This window comes from Physeter macrocephalus, chromosome 4 (assembly GCF_002837175.3).
Source record: "Physeter macrocephalus isolate SW-GA chromosome 4, ASM283717v5, whole genome shotgun sequence".
Lineage (NCBI taxonomy): Eukaryota > Metazoa > Chordata > Mammalia > Artiodactyla > Physeteridae > Physeter > Physeter macrocephalus.
Genome location: NC_041217.1, coordinates 69973656 through 69999815, shown reverse-complemented (window position 1 = coordinate 69999815; position 26160 = coordinate 69973656). Strand labels below are relative to the sequence as shown.

Genomic DNA, 26160 nt, shown 5'->3' with positions numbered 1-26160 from the left:
TACATATAAGAATTCACTGCGTGGCTAGTGTTAGGGAATAATCAGAGTGAGATCACCTGGCCAGGGAGCCCAGTGATGGGGGTGGGTAAACCATTCTAAAAGTGGGTCCCTTCAGCATTCTGGGCCACAGCCCCCAGTGTGTTTTTCCCTTGGAGATAACACTCCTCCACCCACCTGTCATGGTAGTCGTGAGGAATAACAAGTAGGCTGTGATGAAGAGTATTTTTAACTCTGGAGTTAGAGAAATGCTGAATCATCATCATCATCATCATCATCACCATCACCATCAACTCCTACTCGGGGAGTTGGTGTTCTCTATAATCTGGGAAGTGGAGTTCTGGACCCAAGCACTGGCAAGGCCAGCAGCAGTTATGCAGGGGAGCTCTGTCCCCTTGTCCCACCATCCCAAGTGTGCACCCGTGACCCTGTACATGGCCCTAAGGCCCATGCAATGTAGATTCCCGAAACAGACAGGGCAGAGAAGAGACATAAACCAAGCAATAAGGGGTTATACTGACATATAAACTTCCTTACTAGCATCACTTAAATTGGAAACATAATACATTTTTATTCATTTGAGTTACTCATTTATTTATTCAATAAATATTGAGCACTTACTATGTGTGACGTCCTGTACTGTGGATGAAAAATGAAATCACAGGTGCAATGTATGCTTTAAAAGGCACATTAGTAAGTCCCTGGTTCCCACCTCTGCTACTCTTAATATGAACAATTAATCAGAAGGAAATCAGTGGGTGAAAGGGCTACTTTGTCCATTAAAATGCTGGGAGTCTTAAAGCTACTGGAACCCATGAGTAAATAGACCAAGAATTAAGAAACCCTCCACGGTCCGGGAGGATCCCACATGCCGTTGAGCGGCTGGGCCCGTGAGCCATGGCCGCTGAGCCTGCGCGTCCGGAGCCTGTGTCACAGCAGTGAAAGGCCCGCGTACCGCAAAAAAAAAAAAGAAAAGAAAAAAGAAACCCTCCAGACAGCTGAGAGCAAATAAGAAGACAATCTTAGTTCGTAGCCTAGGTGCTAGAGTGCTATGAAAACGTGAGGGCATTCTGTTAGTTTTAACCAGACATGTCTGTTGCTTGGTTAACTGAAGAATCATCCCAAATTATAAGGCCTTTGGGTTGAGCCCCCAAAGATATAGATGAAGACACACTAAGAAATCCAATTAAAAATGCAATTCAGTGGATACAAATCACACCACCACCACAAGCACCCATTTCCAACTCACTACACTGTTATTTTTATAATATTGCAGGTAAGCGTTGTGAATTTTGTTTAGGTGAGCACCCCCAGGCCAGCAATGCAAGAAGGAATCTTTCCACCTATAACCTCTGCCCTCCCCCACCACACACACACACACACACACACACACGAAGCACATGCTCCTGCAAAGGGAGGCAGTTTACTGAAGATATGCAGAAAGTCTGGGCTTTGTGGTCAGAGAGATCTAAGTTTATCCCAACACTTATTGGATGCATCATATGGATAAGTTACTTAACTTTTCTGAGTCTTAGTTAGTCTCTGAGTCTTAGTTAACTCATCCTTAGCATGTGCATAATAATACCTATTAAAGGGTTATTCTGGAATAATGAATATAGAGCACCTCGCTTGGATCATGACACACAGAAGGTAATCAATAAATAGAGATTTCCACCCATCTTGTAAACTCATAGAGCTTCAGCTTCTGGATGATCTACCCTCTTCCTTGGCCCATTTCTTCCTAGCCTTTTTGGTTTGCTATTTCCTCTTCACTGGCAGATTTTGAACCTAGTTCTCACAGTTGAAGATGTTAAGCATCTTTGATTCATTTATTAAATAGATACTCATTAAGCACCTTCTAAGTGCAATATGCTGTATTAGGGCCAGTACCAGATACAGAGACGAATCAGATATCAACCCTACCTGCAGAATCGTTAAAATTTAGGAAGAAAGCGAAACTTGCAGTACAAAGTAAAGAGTGATGCATAATTTTTAAAAAGTAGATAAAGTGTTGTGACTCAAAAAAAATCAGAAATTATTTCCATCTGAGGCAATCAGGGAATCAGGGGAGCCTTCTTGAAGGAAGTGCCACAGAAAATAGGCTTTTTAGGGCTTAGATGTGTGAAGATGGGTGAAGAGCATTATCCAGAGTGACTGTGGGAAAGGGAATGTATGCAGGAAAGGAAAGGGTTTATAGAAAGAATTCCAAATAGCATCATATGTCTGGGATATGGGGTGAGTGAAGTAAAGAAAAGACAAAGCTGAAAGGCATATTGGCATCAGACCGTGCAGGATCTTATAAGCCAGGCTAACAAATCTGGATATCATCTGCAGACAACGGGAAGTCAGTGAGGGTTTCTAAGCAGGGAAACAATATGACCCATATGACTGGAGCTCTCTTTATCTGTTTTTCAATGTGACTAACCTGGGCCTCCCCTTACTAAGGGTCTTGTGGACTCAAAGTCTGCATTTCCTTCCCATGACCCTCCCTGAGCAGAACTGTCATTATTTCCACTTCAAAGTGCATACCACCTTTTCAGAGCACTCTTAAGTTTTCCTTTGGAGTCTGAATCCATTGAGGGAATTTATGCTGATGTCATAAACAATTGGCAAGCTCTAAATCCAAAGAACAAGGCTTTCACATTCCATTCCAGGTTATAATTTCTGCCATGTATCCATGTTTCTGTGAATAACATTATAATCACTCATCTGCACCCAGGGGAGTGGCTATTCGGAATTTATCATTACAGGTATACAATTTTATAAAAACAGCAAGAAAACTTTCAGTCATATTAACAGACAGTTCTCAAGAGGAGACATGAGATCATAAGTACTTTGGAGAATTACAAGGTAAAGTATCACCCCCAGGAGGAAAAAAACCCCAGCTACTTCTTAATCAGTTTCTTAAAACACAACAAACTAGAGTGAGTTCCTTGTAAACCTACGGAGACAATACTGTATATCAAGCACATCCCCAATATGCCATTTATTGGAGATTATTTGTTTAGTTATCAGACCCCTCATCTAAACAATTCAGTTTAGTTTGAATGACCGACATCATCATTTCACTTATTCATCCTATTCAGGAAAAAAAAAAAAATGCCAGCAAAATGCAGGAGGAGGGGAGGGATGAAAGGAATATAAGCAAGGAGAAAAGCAACTGAGAAGGCAGAAAACAGCACAAATGAAATAAGGAACAAGAGAATGAAGACTAAACCTATGCTATCTGGACAGAAGACATGCTCTGCCTGAGTAAGAATGGACACAGCAGAGTGCCAATTGTGACTGAATGAATTACCAGAGCCAATTAAATGTACTGAGAGCCCACTATGGGCTAAGTGCTGAAAATACAAAGATGAATAAGGGAAGGCTCCTTCTCTTCACCAACTCTGAGTTTAGATGAGGAGGCCGATAACTAAACAAGTAAACTGCAATACAATGGACTGAAATGCTATAAGAAACAGAAGCTGTTGAAAAAGCTTTGAGTGCACCACCAGCAGTAGAAAGAGGATCCTTGAGAGGGGTGTTACTTGTGTGCCTTTAGGTAAGTCACTGAACCTCTCTAAACCTCATCTCTAAAAAGTGATTCTATCTGGCTGCCTCTCCCTCAAGGTTGTTTTGACATGAAATGAATTCATGATTGAAAATCCACTCTGCAAACTGAAAGCCCTATGCCAGCGTAGGAGGTGGCTATTTTATCCATTTGAGCAAAGGTCTATTTAGTGCTTACTTTGTGCACTCGGTACCAATACTGTGGTGTGGAGCACTGACCCCTCTCTGGCTTCTCCCTGTCCCTCCACCATTCCAAGCTTTAGCACAACCAGTTTGGCTTCCCACTGTGTGTGGAAGCACCCACAAACAGACGACCTGGAAAATACCGTGAAACACTCACCAACTTCCGGTTGCCTCCATTCTTGATGTCCACAGAAGGCAGCAGGGCGAGGGCACCCAGGGGGACTCTGTTGGATCTGAGCGCCCTTGTCCTCTTCCTGGCCGCTTTTCCTTCTCCCGTCCTCATCTTTCTTGCCTCTCTTCACCAACACTTTCGCTTTCTTGCCTACTTCTACCTGTTACAGATACTTTTTTTTTTTCACTGCTTTACTCCCCCTCCCCATTTGGGCATTAGCAGCGCTTATCCTGTTCGGGAACAGAGTCATTTCTCAAACCTCCTGGAGTATGTCTGAGGAACAGTGGAGAGGGGAGGCGTCTCCTTGAAGGCCAGTGAACCTCTGAAGCTATCTTAGAGCCCTATCCCGAGGCTAGGACTTCTTCTAACACCCTCTCCCTTCCCCCATCCCTCTCCCTTCCCTCCCTCCCCCACTCTCTCCTCTCCCTCACCCTTTTTTCCCTTTGATTCTGCAACTCTCTTCCTCGTCCCCTTTCTTCTCGTGGACCCTAAGACCACGTCCCACTTATCTTTTTAGTCTCACACCCCTGCCACCCCGTACCCTCTCCACCTCCCCTACCCATCCTCCTCGGTCCCATCGCCCCCTTCTCGTCCTTTCCTCTCCCACCCCCCTCCCCCGCCGCCTCTGGAGCGGGCGCGCTGGGACAATTGGCGAAGTTCTGCCGGACTCCAGGCCCGGGACAAGGAGCAGTTCCGGACTCTGCTCAGCAGCCGATGACGTTACTGAATTTTGCGCATGTGATTGGCTACTGGCTTCGCAACGGGAGATCCTGAAAAGATTCTCAAGGCCGGTTTCTTTGTCCCTCCGTCTCTCAGGTTGAGTTGGGGAAAATAGGCGATGGAAACTATACAGTACTTCACAAAAGGCTTTAGGGGCTACCTGCTAGGAAGAGAGCCGGTGACTCAAGCCTTGGGCGTGTGTTGTGCCAGGTGAGGGAGCAGAGTCAGTGATGTAAAATGGTGAGTGGGACTGAGAGTGGAGGAGGAAAGCTTGAGAATCGGAGCACCGGATAGAAGGTAACAATCTAGGAAGGCGTGGGGTAACTTTCAACCCCAGCTGTGGTCTCTGTCTTCAGTGCTAAGGGTGTCATCTTGAAACAGAGCTTTGGATTTGGAATCAGGCATTTAATTTCCAGTCTTTGTTCTTCTGTTTGTAGGACCTTGGGCAAGTCACTTCATTCTGTTTCCTCCATTCAAGGTAGAAGTGATAATACCAACGTACTTATTTAACTGGTTTATTAAAAGGATTAAATGGGAACGTACTTTAAAATTATTAAACCTGTCATTATTTTAGTAGATAATTTGGTGTAGCAGAAAGAATCCCGGATCAGGATTGAAAAGTCTTTGGTTATCTTTCCTGTTTCTGTATGACCTTCGCCAAGTCACTTTTAACCCTAGTGGGCATCAGTGTCCTCACCTGTGAACTGGGAGAACTGGACCAGATGACCTCTAACATCTCTGTTGGCTCTAACATTATGTGATTGACTGCTAAAGCTTAGCATCCTCCTTTAATTCACCCCTTCGGAGGAAGACTTCACTTCCTTTTTCAGGACTTGAGTTAATCTCCCCCTTTTGTGAGAAAGCCACCTTCTCTTAGGTACCCTGGTGAACCTGCTTTTCACAGGGGCCATCCTCTCCCCCATCCCCAACAATGAAAGTACAGATCCCAAACGGTAGCAGCTTACATGTAGGGCTCATCCTTCATGGAGACTCTCTCCCCAGGCTACTGGCAAGAGCAGAATTTGGAGCTGGGGACTCTGGCTCCACTCGAAGAGGCCATGAGCTCCACAGTCTGGAGCAGCCCTGACATGCTGGCCAGTCAAGGTGAGAATCCAGGCCCCCTCATCTCAATGTCCCGCAGTTCCCTCCGCCATCCTCACATCATCTCCCACTCATGTTGCCTCCACCCTGTGTTCTCACTCCCCTCATTACCACACAACTCTTCCCCCTCTCCATTTGACATTTTAGTACTTAGTTCTACACCACCAACTCCTCTGGCACCTACTCCTCCTTCCCTCACTCCGGTACAGGGACCTCTGTATCCCTTACACCTTTTTCCAAAAATAAAATGATTCCAGGAGGAGTGTATTACTCGGAACAAAGAGGTTCTGGAAAGACACAATCAAGATAGAATTCTTCAGAAGGAACCAGGGACAATGGGATTACCAGTCAAAAGTCGGTATATGGCTAGCAGTAAATGATAGGTTTCCCAAACGTTTCATTGAGATATTTAAGGAAGATATCACTTCCACCTTTATTCAGCCAGCTCAGTCTCTGGCTTGCTAACATTAAAGGCGTAGTTTTGATCCTCAAGTTAGATGATTACCTGAGGCGCATTCCAGTGAAAATAGCACTGCCTTGAGAGTCAGGATTCTAGTCCTAACTCGAATCACTGATCAGTAGAATGATCTTAAGCAATCACTTCGCCTCCATTGCCTCATTGTCTACATCTGTAAAATGAGGGAATTGGATTCCATGATCCCTAAGATCCCTGTCCGTTCTAAGTTTTATGACTCTAAACACTAAAACTAGCATCCAGGCTTTGGGCTCCAATTTGGAGACAGCCACTCAGAAGCGTTGGTGTTTGGTGTCACCTCCGGCAGGTGCCACCTTCACTCTTCGGGGCCCCCTCTCTGCTAGGAACGCTCATTGAATATTCCTTGGAAATGGAGCTCTGGTGACCAGGAAAGACAGGAATAAGCAGATAGGGCAGGGGTAAGGTTGGTGCCATGGGGAGCATGGGGGTTGTTTTAAATTGCTCAATCAGGGAATGTCGGAAGTACGTTTCTTGGTTTCTGATTCAGAGGCGACAATGCTGGTTAAGTAATTTAGTACCATAGAAGAAATTGTGTGGATGTTTCAGGAATCAGAGCTAGAATGTGTTATTTTAGCTCTGCAGAGGTCAGCGCCATTGGGTCACAGGAAGTCAGACCTGAAGATGAGGGAATCAATATTAGGAAACAGAATCCATGCTTTGGGGAACATGGGACAATATTGGGTGGAGGAAGCAAGTGTCACACAGACTGAGGGGCTCACAGCTAGGCCTGATTAGAAGGCACATTTGGGTTTCAAATGACTCATCCTCATGATATCTTACTAGTCCTTCTTTTGTTTAACTTGACTAAGTAGAGAGGGATTAGAAACCATATTTCTGTCACATCGAAGGGAAAACTTTAATCCATTATTCTTTCACATAACGTCAGGATAGTGATTTGGGTTTGTGTGTTGATTTGGGAGGCGGGTAGTACTGATACTGAAAGGAATATGTTAAGGGAGCTGATGATTGAAGGGAAGTTATTGTTGGAGGAATTGAAACGTCTGTGTCAAAACGTTTTAGGTTTTTAAAAAAATCTTTTTTGTTCATTTTGCAGTTTTATCATCTACCTCTTGTGTAAATGAATGTGCAACCCACATTCTTGGGGGTTGGCCTTTTCTTCGCTTTTAGTTGGGGCATTATTACAACCACTTCTGTTCTTGCTCTTATATGCAGGTGGTGGCAGGAAGGTAAAACAGAATGACAGACCCGTATGTGTGTTTTCAAAGGTGAATGGTAGAACTCTATCAGAAAAGATACATGGGGAGTGGTATGTGTAGATTGGGGGTGCCTTTATCCCTCTAAATGTCTGTGGCCCTGTCAATTCATTAAGCAAATGTTCAACAAGTGACTGTTTTCCTGCGCATTCAAAGCAAGAGGAAGTAAGGCCTGTCTTCCCCTGGCTTACCCCCACCTCTATTCCTTCCCCCATGATGCGTTAAGAGAATACAGAGACGTGGGCCTTGGATGGTCTGAATTAGATGAGGTGGACTGTGGCCCAGAAATGGGTGGAGGGGCTAGTGCTGCCTTAGGAAACTAACCCAGTTCTACTCCTGCAGACAGTCAGCCCTGGACATCTGATGAGACAGTGGTGGCTGGTGGCACCGTGGTGCTCAAGTGCCAAGTCAAAGATCATGAGGATTCATCCCTGCAATGGTCTAACCCTGCCCAGCAGACTCTCTACTTTGGGGAGAAGAGAGGTAGTGTCCCACGAGTTATCTGCCTCCATGGGAAACGTGGGCTGGGAAAGGGGGCTGCAGAGCTGAGAGGAAATGTCCCTGTAGTCCAGAGGCTGAGAAACGTGAAGGGATGCTATTTGGGGAAGGAACAGGCCATGGGCTCCTCAGCTGGTTCCAGAGAAACTTCATAATTACGGCTCTGACCTAGGCCATGCATGGTCTTATAGGGTCCTGGAGTGACTCACCCCAAAGGAGCCCTAAGAGACAGCTGATGTCAGTGTTGCGCCAATGTGGCCCACACATCCAACCTACCTTTCTGAGTAACTCTGAGGCTGCTGAGCCCAATGGCCCAGGAAAGTAACTGAATAAACTAAAGACTACTCAAACTCAGGAGCAGTTTTTTTTTTCCCTTGCCCCAAACCACACTAGACCCTTTCTTGAAAAAAAAGCTGGCCTGGGATTGGAAGATAAAGATGAAAGTCACCAGTAAAAGCCTTGCTTCCAATTCTCCCAATTTCCCCCAGCCCTTCGAGATAATCGGATTCAGCTGGTTAGATCTACGCCCCATGAGCTCAGCATCAGCATCAGCAACGTGGCCCTGGCAGACGAGGGTGAATACACTTGCTCCATCTTCACTATGCCCGTGAGAACCGCCAAGTCCCTCGTCACCGTGCTCGGTGAGGCTCCCAAACCCCAGTGTCTCCACAGCGTGATTCCTTGCAAACAAACCTCCCTGCGTGGGCCCCTGAAGCAGCCTAGAGCCAAGCAAGTCTCCAAGCATTTTGGGAAAGTTCAGCGTGTGTTTCCGTTGCAATGGAATGAAATGCAAAGAGTGCTGGGGTCTAATCTTTTCTCCTTTACTTACTGTTTGCTCTGGGACAAACCTCTTACTCTCTTTGAGCCTGACTTTCCTAACCTGTAACAAAAGGCTGATAGTGTCTGTTCCACTTACCTCCCAAGATTGTGTAAGGGAAACATGAGAAGTATGTGCAGAGTATGATTATAATTTCCAAGATGAGTACCCCAGTTGTTTGCATGCTCTCATCTTGATCCCACATTTCAATTTCCTTCTTTGCTCCCCTGAGCCTCACATATGTCTGTGGCCACCCAGTTGTGCTTTTGGGTTGTTGGGTCATGTATCATCTCAGGTATGGTAAATCTCCCACCACCATATCTCCTCCCCCTGGGGTGGTCTTTCTCTTATCAAAGAGAAGGATAATTTCTTTAGCCTTCTACCCATCATAAACCAAAATAGAACTCAGATATCCTAACCCTCAGAGAGTCTGTCTCGGCAGGGAGAGATGAGGTGTGACCTCAGGGTGCTTTTCTTTCCTATCCTGGCCATCCCCTATCCATGGCAGGAATCCCACAGAAGCCCATAATCACTGGCTACAAGTCATCGTTACGGGAAAAGGATACAACTACCCTAAACTGTCAGTCTTCTGGGAGCAAACCTGCAGCCCAGCTCACCTGGAGGAAGGGTGACCAAGAGCTTCATGGTAAGTTCCTCCTGCCTTGGGGGTGACAGGAGAAGGTGGTGCTGGGACAGCGGGGAGGAGAGAGGGAGTGAGGGACACATGTCTATATGCCTGTGTATGTGCACATAAGGCATGGTGTAGAAGAAGAAAGGGGAATGACAGATATTCTGTGTACAGTCGTGTGTGTGTGTGTGTGTGTGTGTGTGTGTGTGTGTGTGTGTGTGCGCGCGCGCGCGCGTTGGGGGCTCCATCCTCCTTGTGTGTACATATCCATTTCACAACTTCCTAAGTCTGCCTAAGTTGAGATGCACCATCTGTATGTCTACAGTGGGGCCCACACAATCTCTGCATGTTAGGGCTCACTCTGTGTCTATGTGTGTGTGCGAGTGTGTGTCTGTTTCTGCTCTCTAGGGGAACCAACCCGAATACAGGAAGATCCCAATGGCAAAACCTTCACCGTGAGCAGCTCAGTCACCTTCCAGGTCACCCGGGAGGACGATGGGGCAGACATTGTATGCTCTGTGAACCATGAATCTCTAAAGGGAGCTGACAGATCCACCGCTCAACGCATTGAAGTTTTATGTATGTCATGGGCTTGTGAGTGAAGGGGATCTGGTATGAGATGGGGAGTGGGGAAAAGAAACATGCGGGTTACTGTATATGAAGCACCAGGCACAGATAAGTAAATAGGTTAAAAAAAATAAGACAAGAGTTGCCAGGGTTAGGCCAAGGGTCAGCAAACTTTTTCTATGAATGGCCCAATAGTCAACATTTTAGGTTTTGAGGGCCATGTGGTCTGTGTCTCAACTACTTAACTCTGCTGTTGCTGCAGGAATGTAGCCATAGATCATATGTAAACAAATGAACATAGCTGTGTTCCAATAAGACTTTATTTACAGAAACATGTAGCTGGCAGGATTTGGCCCGATAGGTAAATTTACCATCTCCTGGGCTAGGCCAGTGTTATGCATCTAGATTGTAAATTGTAGAAGTAACTGTAGCAAATCAAGAATTAGAAGACAGATTCTAGTCTGCCCTTCACCGCTTACTAGCTGAGTGATGTTAAGGAAATTACCCCACTGAGCTTGATTCTTTATTTGCTAAATGAGAAGATGGACATGGAATCACAAAGGCTTCTTCTTGGTCTAACATACTATGAGTTCAAGAAAAGAGGTGGTAGGAAAACATGCTTTCTCTGGCATCATTATTCCCAGATTTCTCCCTAACCTAACCCCTACTAGTCTGCCACAGGTCTATGATTTTTCTTGGGATTCTGACCTGAAATGGCCACTGTCAAAATCACTACTCTCAACCTTTCCAAGGATCCTCATCCCTCTATGGAATCTGCCTTGAATATGGGTGGGAAACGACCCACTCACCCGAGGAAATTTACAAATTTTCAAAAAGAGCTTTTCTGAGTAGAAAATTCAAGGGGATAAAAATGAAGTAGAAAGGCAGAAGATAATGAGTTATAAAAGAATGTACTTCTTGTCCTAACTTATCTAAAGGCTGGGTGTTTTTCTAAAATAACTCAAAAAACCTTTCATCTCTTCCTTATGGAAGATCCAGGCCTGACTTCAGTGCTCTTTAAATCAATTGCTAGACCCATTGCTGAAACTTGACCATGAGGTAGGTTTGGGGTGGTGTCACTGTCCGCTTAGGAGACTCTCAATCGGGAAACAGACAACCTGGATTCTAGCCGCAGAGCCACTGTTTACTAGCTGTGTCACTTTCACCAAAGCATTTAATCTCGTAACGGCCCCTTCTTACTTCAGTGAATTTTCATGAGGATAAATGAAACACTATATAATGAAAGAACTTTGTAAACTTCAAAGTTCTGTATTGCTATAAGGTGTTTCTCTGATTACTAGTTCTGAATGTAAAGCCCCTGGCCTTGGGCTCCTTGTCCAGGGCCTGGTCCCTGGTCAGGGCTAAAGAAGGCCCTCCCCTGTCTTGAGCCCCAAAGACCTCTCTGTTAGTACTGGACCATCTGGCAGTGATCAGCAGTCAGTCAACAAATGCTATACTACAGGTGCTGCACTAGAGGCTTCTCTGGCTGTGAGGCCCTGGAACACCCATTCTCTCACCTGGCCTGATTCTCTTTGTCCTGTTTGATTGGACTGAAACATGTTCATTAACCGGATGTTAAGGTTGGCTCTTTCCTTAGGGGAAGCTCGGCCTCTTTATCTGTTGTTCTAAACTGGCATCTGGTTGTATTGTTCTATGCGGCCATCTGGACCCAGCCTCCTAAGCAGCCCTTCGGCATTGGTGGCAGATGCCATCATTCCTTCCCAGAACCCATCTATATTGCGTCAGGGCCTTTTTGCAGCCAAAATATGACCTCCATCTCTTGCTGTTTCAAAGCTCTCGCTTCATTTTTGGACCAGCCACTAAAAATGATGTTCTGCATTAAAGCATTGCTTCCTGTTTAAGCTCCCTTGCAGAGAGGATGGAGAGCTTGTGAACTCAATCAGTGATCAAATTCAAGTTTATTTGTTCTGTCAGAAATATGTATTAAGTCCCATTTATGTGCTAGGCACAGATGATCCAGTGACCCCCCCCCCCCCACCGCTTCTCAGCTCTCTGTTAAGACATCCCTTGGGTCCCCAGCAAGGACAGACCTTCCATAATCCTACCTCTGCAAGGTTGCCATATGACTCCCTCACACATCCAACAGCAACAGTGGTCTTTGCTCACAGAGGTTGGGGGGTGGTCTTTGTTCACAGCCTCTTGGGCTTCTAGGCCTTTAGGGGTGGCGGCTGAAATGCATAACTGGATGATTTCTGAGATCGAGGTGACCTTGAGTTTCACGTTGACCCCATTTCCTTCTCCACAGACACACCAACAGCGAAGATTAGGCCAGACCCTCCGCACCCCCGCGAGGGCCAGAAGCTGTTGCTGCACTGCGAGGGGCGTGGCAATCCCGCGTAAGGAGATCCATTTCCTGGATTGTAATACACCTCTACAGACTAAGACTTTGCCTAAAGTCTTCCCATCTCCTTCGTACTGTCTGAGCCTCTCATTTTCCCTGACACTGTCTAACAACACCCATCCTCTGACTGCTTCTCCTGCAAAGCAGCAGAAGTGGGGAGGCGCCGCCCCCTGGCTGAGCCCCTGAGGTTCCTGTAAGGAACCAAGTCACAGTTAGATACAAGCTAGGCAATCTTCCTCGTCCCCAGACTGAACCCCAAGGAGTCACTCTCCACCTGCCTCTGAGCAGCTCAGTGTCTCTGGCCCCTATAACTGCTCGAGCCTTCATCAAACTGTCCTTGACTTCCTTGGTCCCAGTTTTGTTTTGTTTTGTCCTTCTTTAGCTCCCTGCCCTACTCTTTTCTGAACACTTCGATTTCTCTGCCTCAACAGCCCCCAGCAGTACCTATGGGAGAAGGAGGGCAGTGTGCCACCGCTAAAGATGACCCAGGAGAGCGCCCTGATCTTCCCCTTCCTCAACAAGAGTGACAGCGGCACCTATGGCTGCACAGCCACCAGCAACATGGGCAGCTACAAGGCTTACTACACTCTCAATGTGAACGGTGAGCCCTCCGCAGGTCTCCTCCAGCAAACCCCTTCTCCTCTCCTCTAACATCTGGTACCCTGGTCTTTCCATCTCCTGATAGCATCCCCAGACCATAGTTGGGAGTGGACTAGTAGGGCAACAGCCCACCGCCAGAGGGCCTGAGGACTTAGGCTCTAGGTCCATCCTAGAATGTGGAATAAGGAAAAATCAGTGGAATGGTGGACTTTCATCTGCCTTTGTTTAGCATTGGTGACCCAGGCAACACCATCCTCCAGCCCCTGCACTCACCTGGCAACGAGAATAAGAATTCTGTGTGTAGAGGCCCCAGAGCCGCTCAAGTGTGAGTGTAGATGCATCTCCCTTTGCAACAGTCTGTCCTGAGAGTTGCTTCTCCTGTGACTAGTACAGGATGCATGCTGCTGCTGTCATCTCCGTTTCTGCAGACCTTGGACACACTATACAGAATCCAGGTGGAAAATAGAGATAAGTTTGTAGTATGCTGAGAGACAGTCAGAATCTTTTCTCAGATGCTATATTTTCTAGAGAGACTAGATGAGGCTCCTTCTCTGAAGTTCTTCCCAAAGGTGTGACCACACAATCCAGCTTCAGGAGAAGTGATAGACTAGGACAGAGGTCTCTTTATGCAGAGCTGGCAGGAGGTTTTTTGAAGACCCCAACAGCAGTGGGGTCCTGCCAGAAAGCCTTAATAAGCCTTTCCTCAGAACAGGGGAAATGCATCGTCAGGGGAACATCAGAGACTCCCGTATGTGAAATGCCCATTAAAGCAGTGCAGGGATAGCAGCCAGGCCTCCCAGGAATAAGAGATCAGAGATCTTGGGACCAAAGTGTCTAGATGGGGTGATTCCAACTCCAGGAGCAGACCTCAGCATGTGGGAGCCGCCTCAGCACAACAAACAAAGCTATTGTAGGGTGCCAGGAGCAAGGACAATGCACTGAGGTCCTGTGTCTGCCCCCAGATCTCTGACGATGATTGGCAGTGAGAAAAAATTCCTGTGCCCTTGTGGTTGGTCTCTTGCTGACCCCCCCCCACCCTGTGCTAGAAAGCGCGGTCCTGTTTGACTGCATCTGCTGCCAGTGCTGACGCCTGGTGGTAGAATGAGTTACTGCATCTCCTTCCAGAAATCATCCTAAACCGTGTTGACTCCCAACTACCTGGAGTGAAATTAAATGGAGCTCTACCTAGAGACAGTGACATGTAATTGATGACCCCAGAGTTCATTTTGGTCGTGCAGACCTATGCTCTTCTAGGGAATTTACATTCCCATAGCCTCTGGGATAATTATCCAGGACTGATTTTTAATGTGGATTCTGTCTCACATTCTCCCCGGGGGCAGCGGGGAGAGGGGAGAGAAGAGGAAGAACAGTGGATAACCTCACTGTGCTTCCTCCAGATTACAACATCACACCCACCCCTCCTATCATAGAGCCCCGGGGACCCTCTTCTCCCTCCCTCCCAAGCAGAACATAAAAACTAGAGCATAAGTATTTTTTTTTCCAAATAAGGCTGAGACAGGCAAGGAACTAAAAAGCTGGTCCAGTCAAGCCTGAGGAGCCATAAGGTAGGAGAGACAAAATGTATGAGGAGTCAATGAGGCATCAAGGCTCAAGCTGAGTCTATAAAAAAACAGTAGCTCTCCCATGGGTGGGAGAGCCGCAACTACAGCTCATGTAATTTGGGACACATCAGAACTGTGTCCTGGGCCTGTGCACTGTCTCCTCAGATCTGCGGAACTCTGACCAAGGCTGCGACTCTCCTTCGCATGCCTGGCCAAGCCTGTGCTTGGGAATCTATCCTCTATAGACGCTGCTATGGAGGACAGATTCTGTATATCCAGTGGCCGAGACCTTGCCATCATGGGAGGAAGCAGTTGAGTCTTTGTCCTTCCCACAAACCTTTGGTTGGTGGGGAAGTGAAAATGGAGTCCCAGACCTCTCTGATGAGACCTGCTGGAGGATTGCGTCTTGCTGGAACTCTCAGCTCCCCTGCCAAGAAGGAACACTGTTCTTTATACAGGGAGTCACAGTCCATCGTCTTTTGTAAGGTGCTCTCAAAGTGCCTATTCCTGGCTCCATCAGTTTTTCACTTCTCCTTTCTTATCTGATATCAGGACAATGGGTAAACATGGTGAGAAGCCCCTCTGGAAAGGCCAGCTCGGAATATAAATCAGACGGGAGGGTAAGAGGGCATGGGGGATAGGGAAGAAATACTCTGATAACCCAGAAATTGAAAGAAAGAGAGAGACAGACAGACACACCACACACACACACACACACACACACACACACACGCAGAGAGAGAGAGAGAGAGAGAGAGAGAGAGAACAAGAGATGATTTAGACATTAAAGTGATGATCTTTGACCAAGGTCAAGCTTCAGGTTCACGAACTCAACTTAAAAGGTTAAGTGTGAGCAGATGTATCTATTTATTCATGATGACATTATTTTAAAACAATTACTAGGGCTTCCCTGGTGGCGCAGTGGTTGAGAGTCCGCCCGTCGATGCAGGGGACGCGGGTTCGTGCCCCGGTCCGGGAGGATCCCACATGCCGCGGAGCGCCTGGGCCCCTGAGCCATGGCCGCTGTGCCTGCGCGTCCGGAGCCTGTGCTCCACAACGGGAGAGGCCGCAACAGTGAGAGGCCCGCGTACCGCAAAAAAAAAACCAACACAATTACTATGTTCCAGATAGTCTGTAAGAAAGTAGGTACAAAATAAGACCTCTCCCTTTGTGCTGGATGATGCCTCTCCATTCTCCCGATGTTAGTCCACGTTCTCTGCTGTGTAAGATGATCCGTGGCCAGGTCAGAAATGCTGTAAGATGAAGGCTCTCCCCACATCTGACTGTGTGCATCGCACCCCCTCCAGACCCCAGTCCGGTGCCCTCATCCGCCAGCACCTACCACGCCGTCATTGGTGGGATCGTAGCGTTCATCGTCTTCCTGCTGCTCATCCTGCTCATCTTCCTTGGCCACTACTTGATCCGGCACAAAGGTCAGAGGCACGAGGGAAGCATCAGGAGGAACTGGGAGTGGGTAGAGAGATCAGTGTGTGTGTGTGGGGGGGCGGCCATAGGAGCAGGCCGCAGGAAGGGCCTTTGGAGACTCAGTCGGCCCCTTGGAGAGTCTGAGGAAGAAAGAACACAGCCAACCCTGTGATGACTGAGCACCCCCAACCCCCCAGTAGAGCCTGATCACTTGGCGACCATCCAAGTAAAATCAAACCTTCCCACTCAGTCAGCTGCTGCCCCCCGTGCGGCTTTGCCTCCAGGGTCTCCTGCCATGAGACACAGAAGTGCCGAAACTCTGCCTCTTCTTCCCATTCCTTCCCGCACTTTCCTCCTTTCTGTTTAGCCTCATGTTTTTTGTCCTTTGGTCTCCCTGTGCCTCGTCCTCACACCACCCCTTTACTTTCCTCTCCTCTCCTGTATCCCTGCCATCTCTCCCTCCCCTCTTCTCACATGCCTTCCTCTCAGACCTTCCCCCTCTGTTATTCCTTCTAGCCAGCAGCTGGACTTACGTGGACTAGGCAAATGCTAGCCAGATCTCAGGTTCGTTGTCATGGAGCTGACCTAGCAGTTTCCCTATCACCACCTTACATGCACACACGCATATATACACACATACACACACATACACACACCATTATTTTTTTTTTGGCCTGTATTATAGATCAGACTAATTAAAGGCAGGATTCATTAATTCTTGGAGGTGTGGTCAGGTGACTGGATGTTGGCAGCAAGGTGCAAATTAGGGCAGGTGCGGAGGAAGAAAGCTCTAGGCAGGAGAAAAATTACAGAAGCAAAGGTGTGGGTGGGTGGTGGGAAAGTGGACAGAGGGGCTTCAGAGATTTGGAAACTGCTCCTAAAAGAAGGAGCCTCTCTCTCTCCCCAGGAACCTACCTGACACACGAGGCGAAAGGCTCTGACGATGCCCCAGATGCGGACACAGCCATCATCAATGCAGAAGGCGGGCAGTCGGGCGGGGACGACAAGAAGGAATATTTCATCTAGGGGCAGCCCCCCAAGGACCCCGTGGGGACTGCTGGGGCCATCACCAACCTGGACTTGTACAGAGCGACCCCAGGGCCGCCCCTCCCGCTTGCTCCCCAGCCCCCCCGACCCCCCTGTACAGAATGTCTGCTCTGGGTGCGGTTTTGTACTCGGTTTGGAATGGGGAGGGAGGAGGGCGGGGGGAGGGAGGGTTGCCCTCAGCCCTTTCCGTGGCTTCTCTGCGTTTGGGTTATTATTATTTTTGTAACAATCCCAAATCAAATCCGTCTCCAGGCTGGAGGGGCAGGGGTCCTGGGGTGAGGAAAGCAAACAACAAAAAAAAAACAAAAAATAAAAAAATCCCAGAGTGTTAGGGGGAGAATGAGGAGAGGGTAAGGGCAGGAAAGAAGCGGGGTCAGTTTGGTGGGGAGCTCTCACCAGCCCTCCATCTTCTGCAGCAGGGGCTCTTCCCGGACTTCTCCAGGGATGGGGAGGTTGTGACCAGGAGCTGGAGGTGGCTTTTCCTCTGTTAGTCTCACACCTTGAGCTCTGGACACAGGAGCAGGTACCATCTGACACCCCTTCTCCACCCCAACAGGAAAGGAGTGAATGGGGGTCCCCGAGGGGATGTGACCTGCAGGTGGCATGCAGCCACGCGTGCGGGGGCCCAGGGCTTCCCCATGGGGGAGGACACAGGTCCTTGCAGGAGGGGCAGATTTGGAGAGGAAGGATGGCGGAGATGGCCCCCCACGATGAACGAAGCCAGGCCCTTTTCCCAAGAACCTCCCTCGTGAGGGATAGCAGAGCAAGGCTGCCCCTCCTTGCTCCAGCAGCTGTGGGAGAGGCACTGCTCTGGGCCCTAAACTGCATCCGCTTCCCCGCCGAGGGGCCCTTCACTCTCACCGGAGCCCTGGACTGTTGCACGGCAACCACTCATCTTATGGCATTGCTCAGCAACTCCTCTCCTGTCTTGTGCTGCCCTGTGCCCCTTCCTGTTCCCGAAGCTGTCCCTTAGTCCTCCCTCCCTCCCTCAGCAGCCAGGCAGACATAACAACAAAAATACTAAAAGGAGCTTCACTGCACTGAGCTGTTTCCTGCCCAAACGAAGGGAATAATGTGAGTGCGTGTCTGTGTGTGTCTGTGCACATATGTGTGTGTGAGCGAGAGGCAGAGGGGCTCCTGGGCATGTGGGCGGGCTGTGGGAGGAGGACTCCTGTAAAGGAGGGCTTTGGGAGCTGAGGGTCCCTAGGCAGGCTGTGTACCTCACCTGGGAGGTTACTCCATCCTGGTATTTTCCATGCCGTCCCCAGCGCCCATCTGTCATGGAGAAAACAGTCCCAGGGTGTGTTTTTGCTCAGTTGTCCACCTCATCTCTCCCTAAAACACAGGGCATTCAAACCCCCCTCCATTTCCCCTCTCAGAGCCACGGAGTCAGTGCCACAGCCTTTTGCTATGCATCCCCCAGGCCTCTCCCTGGCGCTGACCCTGGAATGACCACTGTCACTTCTTGTTCCCATAGTCTGTACCCGGCGCGTTGAGGGCTGGGAGTGATGCTGCCTGTCTCCTTCCCATCTCCACCCCTGCTTTTGATTTTCTGTCTTCCTTGTGGCCGAGCCGGTTGCCGTAGAGACGAGACTGCTCGCCCTCCCCGCCAGCCGGCCGCCCTGCCTCAGACCCAGGGTGCCCCTGGGCACTGCTCTCCCCCTCCTCCAGCATGTCCTCCTGCCCTGACAACCCAGGGGCGTGCAAAGTGGGGGCAGCTGCAGCCAGCAGATCTGCCACCCCTTTCCGTTCAGGTAATACCGTTGTGAATCTTCCAGCCGCTGGTTAGAGCCCGGGGTCCCCTCCTCTTTCAGCAGCAAGGCAGCCTAGGGCCCCAGGCCTGTGGGCTCCCTGCCTCGCAGCACCCGCTTTTGGGAAAATGACTTTTCCTCTTCGAGCTGAACCACTCTGTCCATATTACACAGAAGCCATATTTGTACGGGGGGAGGGGGAGGGGCCGTTGTGCTGTGTGTGTGTGTGTGTGTGTCTGGGGGGTGGGCGGGGCAGGGAGCAGGGAGGGCATCGTGTATCTTTATAATCTTTCTAACTCTCCTGTGCTCATCTCAGAGGGGCCACCCTCAATATATCTGGATTATCCGTGTCCTTCGGCTGCCTCCTTCTTGCCGCTCCTGCTCCTGTTGGATGCGTGTGTGTAAGGGCTGTTCTGCTGGTCCCCCTGCACGTGCCGCCTCCAGGGGTGGTGTGTGCCTTGCCGTGCTCCCCCCAGGGCATCTTGTATGGAATGGATATAACTCTCCAAGGGAGAGACGTACATTCATCCCCTTTGGCCAGGTCCTTTCATTCCACAGCACCTGACCTCTCCCCATGCTCTCTGCCAGGCTGTGCTGGAGAAGGAGGAGACCCCCCCCCAACACCATTCCGGGACCACTTCAACAGACCCCCCCACACTCCCTTTCTAGCCCACCGGAATGGATATAACTCTCCAAGGGAGAGACGTACATTCATCCCCTTTGGCCAGGTCCTTTCATTCCACAGCACCTGACCTCTCCCCATGCTCTCTGCCAGGCTGTGCTGGAGAAGGAGGAGACCCCCCCCCCAACACCATTCCGGGACCACTTCAACAGACCCCCCCACACTCCCTTTCTAGCCCACCTCGTGTTGAACCTGAAACTGAAGTTAGAGTCCTGGGAGAAAGGGGACCATCTTAGCAAGATGGCCATCGCGCTGCACCTTTGCTTCCACCTCCAGGCGGCGCTGTGTGAGTGGGAAAGACCACTCGTCAGAACTGACGACGCTACCACATCCCGCGCTTTCTTGGACAAATGAAAGAGTGTCGCCTAACCAACCCTGTTTATCTCATCGTTCCAACTCGGACACTCCATGACTCACCCCTCCCAATGTCCAGGCTGAGCGTCCCCAAGTGAGGAAATAAAATGCAGGGTAGGGGTGGTGGGAAAAAAAGAGCAGAGATCACGTGAAAGCAGTGGGATGGCGGAGATAGGGGGTACCAAGGAGCAGAGGTGTCGGTTTAGGGGCATTCCTCCTGCAGGGTACACGCCTTTTCTCCCTGTGCCAACCGGAGAGAAATAGCTCTCCCCCACCACAAGAAACTTTACATCTTGCTAAGATGCCAGGCCAGTGTAGCATTTCCAGAGCTTTTATGTCCCCCAACAGAAATATGAATAGAGATTACCCCATAGGCAACCGTCCCATTTTAAAATATGCTGTCCCATTGTCCCCCAGAGCCTGCTTTAACTTGTCACGTCATGTGTTCTGCTTGGTATGGAAGATGCATTCGCTGTGCCCAGAGATGGCTGGGCAAGTGCCCAATCGCTCCCTGAAGTAGCTTCATTATGCAACCTTGACAGCTGCCCCCAAGCCCTCCCTCCTCTCACACTGAAACACCCAGACCTGGAGATAGCAGTACACGCACCAAGACACCTGCCTAAAACCTAGCACTAAGATATGATACACAGGATACACAATACACAGCCACACACACAGACAAGAACAGATAGGTAAGTACATTCCTACACCCAGACTGATACACAAAGAGCCCCTGCTCGCACACACGTGGCTCAGGCTGTCAGCATCACATAGATCCAGCCACAAGCACCACTAACACCCCCCTCCCGCAAACACGTCCCTTTTGAACTATCTTTCCTTGGATCAAGTTCAAGGGGACAGAGAAGCAGTGAGAGCCATCAGCTGCCCTTTCCCTCCAACTTCCCAGCACCTCTCTTATCTCTGTCTCACACTTCACCTCTGGCCCCCTCTTCCTTCCTTGTGCTTGAAGAATCCCTTTATGCTGGGAACCCCCTGGCTTCTCCACCTTCGGAAAGCCTCCCTTTCCACCTTCAGGAAAATACCCACCTTCTGGTCCCCACCTTTTTCCTTTCCTGAGTGCAGATCCCCACCAGCGGAATCCACCCTCAAAACAGGAAGCCCCGGGCCAGGGCCTCAAGTGGTCCTGAGGCTCAGGCAGGCAGTGGGCGTGGGGTAAAGACTTCCTGAATGCATCCCCATCCTGCACTGCCCGCCCCATAGCCCTGCCCAGAGCCGATGGCCTTCATTAGTCCCTGGCACTTATCTGGGAACCACAGCCACTGACAGAACTATCCCAGCCCATCTCTCTGCCTGCCCTGAGCCCAGCAGTGTCATGGGGAACTGTCTGCACCCGGTGAGTGTGGGGCTGAGCCCACAGCCCCTCCCTCTCTGCTCCCCACCACTCCTTCTGTCTGCCCCTTGTGTCTGTATACCTCTCCCCTTCTCTCATCTCTTGTCCCTTCCCTCGTTTTCCTTCTCCCCTTGTTACCTCAGTGTTCTAGGTCCTCCTCATTCATCTTTGTCAGTTCCATCCAGACCTCCCCCCTCCCCGCTCTCCCAGTCCTGTCCACTCCCCTTCCCTTGCTTTTCTTTTCTTTTTTTTTTTTTTTTTAAAGATTTTTTTTTGACACGGACCATTTTTTAAAGTCTTTATTGAATTTGTTACAAAACTGCTCCTGTTTTATGTTTTGGTTTTTGGGCCACGAGGCATGTGGGATCTTAGCTCCCCGACCAGGGATCGAACCCGCACCCCCTGCACTGGACCACCAGGGAAGTCCCTTCCCTTGCTTTTCTACGACTCTTTGCTCCTCCTGAGTTGCACTGCCTTGTCCTCTCCCACCATCCCCGCTCCATCCAGCTCTTCCAGCCCCCACTTCCCCACTGTCTTTCTCTCCCCACCTCTTGCCCTCGGTTCCCAGGATACCCTTCAGTGGGGTAACTAGATGCTCTGATTGCCCCTTCTGAGAATGTCCTCCAGGTGGCTGATGACAACTCTACTAAGCTGGCCATTGAAGACAAGATTTGGAGTGAATTTCTTGAGTTGTACGATGCAGACTATAACTTCACCGATGTGGAAGCAGCTGCGCCCTGCCACTCCTGTGCCCTGCTCGACGACTCCTCACTGCCCTTCTTCATCCTCGCCAGTGTCCTGGGCATCCTGATTAGTGGAGCTGTCCTCTACGCGTTTCTCAGACCTCTGTTCCCCCGTCAGGTCTACCAGAACCGGTCTATCCTGGTGCAGTTGGCTGTGGGCAGTGCTCTCTTCAGCATTATGGTGCCCATCCTGGCACGGGGGCTAAGTGGGGCCCTCATCACCTCCCTGTGCCACCTAGCTCACTTGGTCTCGTATGGCTCAGCCTTTGCCCAAGCTCTGCTGATAGGGTGCCGAGCCTGCCTGGGCCCCAAACTGGCTATAGGTCACGTCCCAGGCCTCAGGCTGGGGATCGGTGTGGGACTTTGGGGAGTGGCTGCCCTATTGTCACTGCCAATCACGCTGGGCAGTGACACTTCCCATGGACTCTGCACAGTGACCTTCAGCGGGCAATGGGAAATTTTGCGGTACATACATGCTGCAGCCTGTTTTGCCATTTTCATCTTGTTGCCACTGGGTTTGTTGGGAGCCAAGGGGCTGAAGAAGGCATTGGGCAGGGGGCCATGTCCCTGGGTTGATATCCTATGTGTCTGGTTCATTTTCTGGTGGCCTCAGGGCATGGTTCTGGGATTGGACTCCCTGGTGAGGTCCAGGGCCATGGTGGTGTCCACATGTCTGGCCCAGCAGGCCCTGGACGTGCTGCTGGACTTGGCAGAAGCCCTGGCAATATTGCACTGTGTGGCTACACCCCTGCTCCTCGCCCAGGTCTGCTACCAGGCCATTCAAACTTCTCTGCCCTCCCTGCCTCTCTCGGCAACACAGTCTTCTCATCTGGACATCCTTGGTTGCAAATCCTAGCTCTCTTCCCACCTGTCAACCTGAATTAAAGTGTACACTGTTTTTATGAAGCTGGTAGTTTCTTGTTTTGTCTGGGGATGTAGAAGAGAGGGAGGAGAATGAGAGAGAGAGAGAGATTTCACACCAGACTTTCCTGGCAGCTGCTTCTCTGGCTGGCCTGGGGAGAAAATGAATGATGTGCAAACATCCTCGGGGCACACAGATGTTCTCTTGAGGTGTGGGGTTACTGCCATCTCAAGGGGGAAGAGCAGGGGCACCAGAATATGAGGAGAGCAGCTAAACCTAAACTAGAAGAGATGGCTTAGCTAGTAAAGAAAGAAGAGAAGCTGTTGCAGAAAGCAAATGAAATCGGAATAGAAGCCAGAGAGAGAAAAACAGAGAAGACTGAAGATGAGGCCAGAGCATGACTCCTCCTCCCTGCTCAGCCTGTCCAGCCTTCCTCCCTGCCTTCTGTCTCCCTGTTGGCTTTGCTTAGAGATCAGGGTGGCGGTAGGGAAGGTGGAGAGAAGCATCCTGAGGGACCTTACTTAACTTAGTCCAGGGAACATATCAAGATAATTCTAAAGCCACTTCCCAGGAGTCATCTCTCCGAGGTTTATTCCTCGGCATAATCCTAATCCCCGTGTGTGTGTGTGTTCATGTGTGCATCTGTCTGTCCTCAATCTGTTAGAACCCATATCCACGTTAGATGCATGCATGTAATAACAGATGTCTACGCGTATACTTGCCTCTCCATCAGTGTCTGATTTGCATTTGTGTATGCTCTGATCTCTCTCAGGCCTCTCCCTCCACCTCATTCTGCTCTCCTTCCTTGTTCTCAGGATATGGAATCAGGATTTGTAACTCACTCCTTACCAAATGAGTTTTCCTTACTCCGGTTTCTGTATCTAGTCTTCTCCGTGAAGGATGTGTAGAGGGAACTAAACAAACCAAGACGTTGTGAAGCCTGAGATACTTAATGGGGAAGGGCCTGATCTGGCTGGGTCATCTTCTTGGAATCGCCCAAATTTCCCTTTCAAACACCTTTCAGCTCTCAAAATAAACCTTTTTTGTTTGCCACACAAATATATCCTTCCGCTTTCCACGCTGTAGCCTTTCGCCCTGGGCGAGGGAACTAAACAAACCAAGACGTTGTGAAGCCTGAGATACTTAATGGGGAAGGGCCTGATCTGGCTGGGTCATCTTCTTGGAATCGCCCAAATTTCCCTTTCAAACACCTTTCAGCTCTCAAAATAAACCTTTTTTGTTTGCCACACAAATATATCCTTCCGCTTTCCACGCTGTAGCCTTTCGCCCTGGGCGCCCTCCCCCCACCCCCGCCCGCCCCCCTCCCCCTTTCTCTGGATGCTTAGTCATGATCCTGAGGGCTTTTTCTCAGCCAGGTTCAGGTGATGATGGGAAGGACCATGAATAAGCCCCACTTCATAAGGGGAACAACTTCTACTGGCACCAACAAGTTCACCGTCTACCCAAGATGCCACACACACACAAATGAGTTTCTCCTTCCAACCCAGTTAAAAAGCTGGGCAGACTTGAGAGGTACCTTATATCTGTCTGAATCTAGGTATGGTCTTTCGTTTTTCAAAGATGTGCTATAACTGGTTTCTCCCCTAAACCGTTTCTGCTTGACTCTGGACTTTGGAGATAAGTAGGAGAGTGCAGGAGAGGAGCAGAGATGAGTTAGAGCATCCTAGGCTCGGGGAATTTTCCTGGGTGGGTGCTGTGACAAATCCTCTCAATCCCCCACCTCCTGTCTCTTAGCAACCACCAGATTAGCTGCCAATTGGTGTATCCTAAATTGAAAGGCGGGATTTAGGGACCTATTGAGAGGCGGGAGACATTCTGAAACAGCAAGGAAGGCAGAGAAAATGAAGAAAAAAGACATAATTTACAAACCTAAATTATGCTAAGGTCTCCAACCACAGTTTATGCATGTGTCCCAGTGTTCTCTTTTTTCTTACTCCCTTTCCCGCCTATTCTCGTAGTTTGCCCCCTCCAGCACCTGACCACTCTCAATCCTTCAGACATTGGCCAACTTCCTTACAAGCTACAGGATTCGGAGGCTGACCTAGTTAAGGGGGAGAAGAGGGCATTTTCGACTTGCTTAATCTTCCAGTGTCAACCTGATGCAAGGGAGGCTTACTTTAAGACCACTGGGGTTGTCTTATCTACACCCCAAGCCATGCCTCCAGATAGAAATCCCTCTTTGCTCAGTCCTGTTAGAGACCCTCAGATAGCTCTACAGCTCTCACATCTTTCACAAAAGAAAGGCAGAGGCAGAAGCCTGCAGCTGATAAGAGGTCAGGATGGGTTGGAGACGCCTCCCCATGGCTATCTCCTCCCCATTCCATCTCCACAGCTTTGCCCCAGTCCCCTAGGGGGCTGGCCTTTCCCTGTGTTATCTACACTGCATTTGGATAGTTCTTCTGTAAGCCTAACCCTGGCCTCAGTCATTTCTTTAAGGTTTTCCTGGGGTCCTGTCACCCCAGTCCATTTAACCCACTGAATGCCACCAACCACTCCCAAACTAGTCTAACTCTGGGCATCTTTTCTGCAACCCTTCAGGAATACAAATCCTATTTCCTTTGAACCCTGAAGAATTTAATCTCAGGGAAGGCAGAGACTTTAGCTGTGTATGAGTTATTGGGCTTAAAGAAAAAATCCTCTCAGAAAGATGACAGCCAGGGAGCAAGCTCTTGGGAACACTCCACGCCCTGGGTAGGGTCAGTCTGCATTGCTTCTTTATGGAGAGAGACTTATTTCCTAAGGGAAGGTGGAAGATCACATTGACGCCCATAGTTCATTGATTTCAAACTGCAGCCCCTCCCAAAGGATTTAGGAAGCAAATACCTGGTCCTCACACCCTTTTATCTACTCCTATTTGTATAAACCCCCAGCCCCATCATCACCTTCCTCCAGAAACCACCCTCAGAGAATTCTGATTGAAAACTTCACTGGGGTTTCAAACCCAGTTCATTGCCAACTCTAATTGCCAGGGATTTGCATGAAAACCATTGTATGCTATCCAATTATTCTCTGGGCACAAGGAGAATCGCAGTTTTAATTAACAATAGAGCACCTTGCAGACGAATGTGACTGTTTAGGTTAATAAACAAGTCCAAGCCCTTCCAAATCATCTCTGCACATCTTCTAGTGATTTGGGCAGGAGGGGCATGGGGCACACGGAGTGTGGGGGTAGGTTAGAAGTCCATTCAGCCAAAATGCTTGTCAGCTTTCATCTTCCCTGTAACTATCTGGGGAAGCAAAGAGGGAAACTCCAGAAGAAAGGGGTCCTTGAAAAAACTGACTTAGGGAAATTTAGGGCCATAGTATTAGGGGGATTTTAGGCATCTTTATATCACGCTTAGACTTTTAGAAACCTTTTAGACACAGTTGTAGAAACAAGAGGAAGAGGTCCTTGTAATGCTCAAATATCTCTGATTCATTGTCCATTTGTTTGCAAATTTGATGTCTCCCATGAG

General features: G+C 49.2%; 2 protein-coding genes across 6 annotated transcripts in view; both read left to right on the top strand.

The window, feature by feature from the left end:
• The window catches only part of CADM3 (cell adhesion molecule 3), a 29878-nt gene extending 12648 nt beyond the window's left edge, over positions 1-17230 (top strand). The window contains exons 2-10 of one of the 5 annotated variants that reach the window (XM_007105205.3): positions 5627-5728; positions 7778-7918; positions 8422-8574; positions 9259-9396; positions 9787-9957; positions 12212-12302; positions 12739-12908; positions 15777-15902; positions 16802-16999. In XM_007105205.3, coding sequence (XP_007105267.1) covers positions 5627-5728; positions 7778-7918; positions 8422-8574; positions 9259-9396; positions 9787-9957; positions 12212-12302; positions 12739-12908; positions 15777-15902; positions 16802-16920 — 1211 coding nt within the window. In that variant the 3' untranslated portion in view covers positions 16921-16999. Of the gene's footprint in view, positions 1-5626; positions 5729-7402; positions 7448-7777; positions 7919-8421; positions 8575-9258; positions 9397-9786; positions 9973-12211; positions 12303-12738; positions 12909-15776; positions 15903-16801 lie in introns of those variants that run through there. The other 4 variants (XM_055084275.1, XM_007105208.3, XM_007105207.1 and 1 more) reach the window with 4 other exon arrangements.
• A 2140-nt stretch (positions 17231-19370) lies between these two features.
• On the top strand, positions 19371-22712 carry ACKR1 (atypical chemokine receptor 1 (Duffy blood group)). The gene is given in 5 exon segments (XM_024116102.3): positions 19371-19529; positions 19531-19695; positions 19698-19822; positions 20950-21082; positions 21695-22712. Coding segments are annotated over 5 exon segments (1566 nt in total). The 3' UTR covers positions 22679-22712.
• Positions 22713-26160: the final 3448 nt, after the last annotated feature.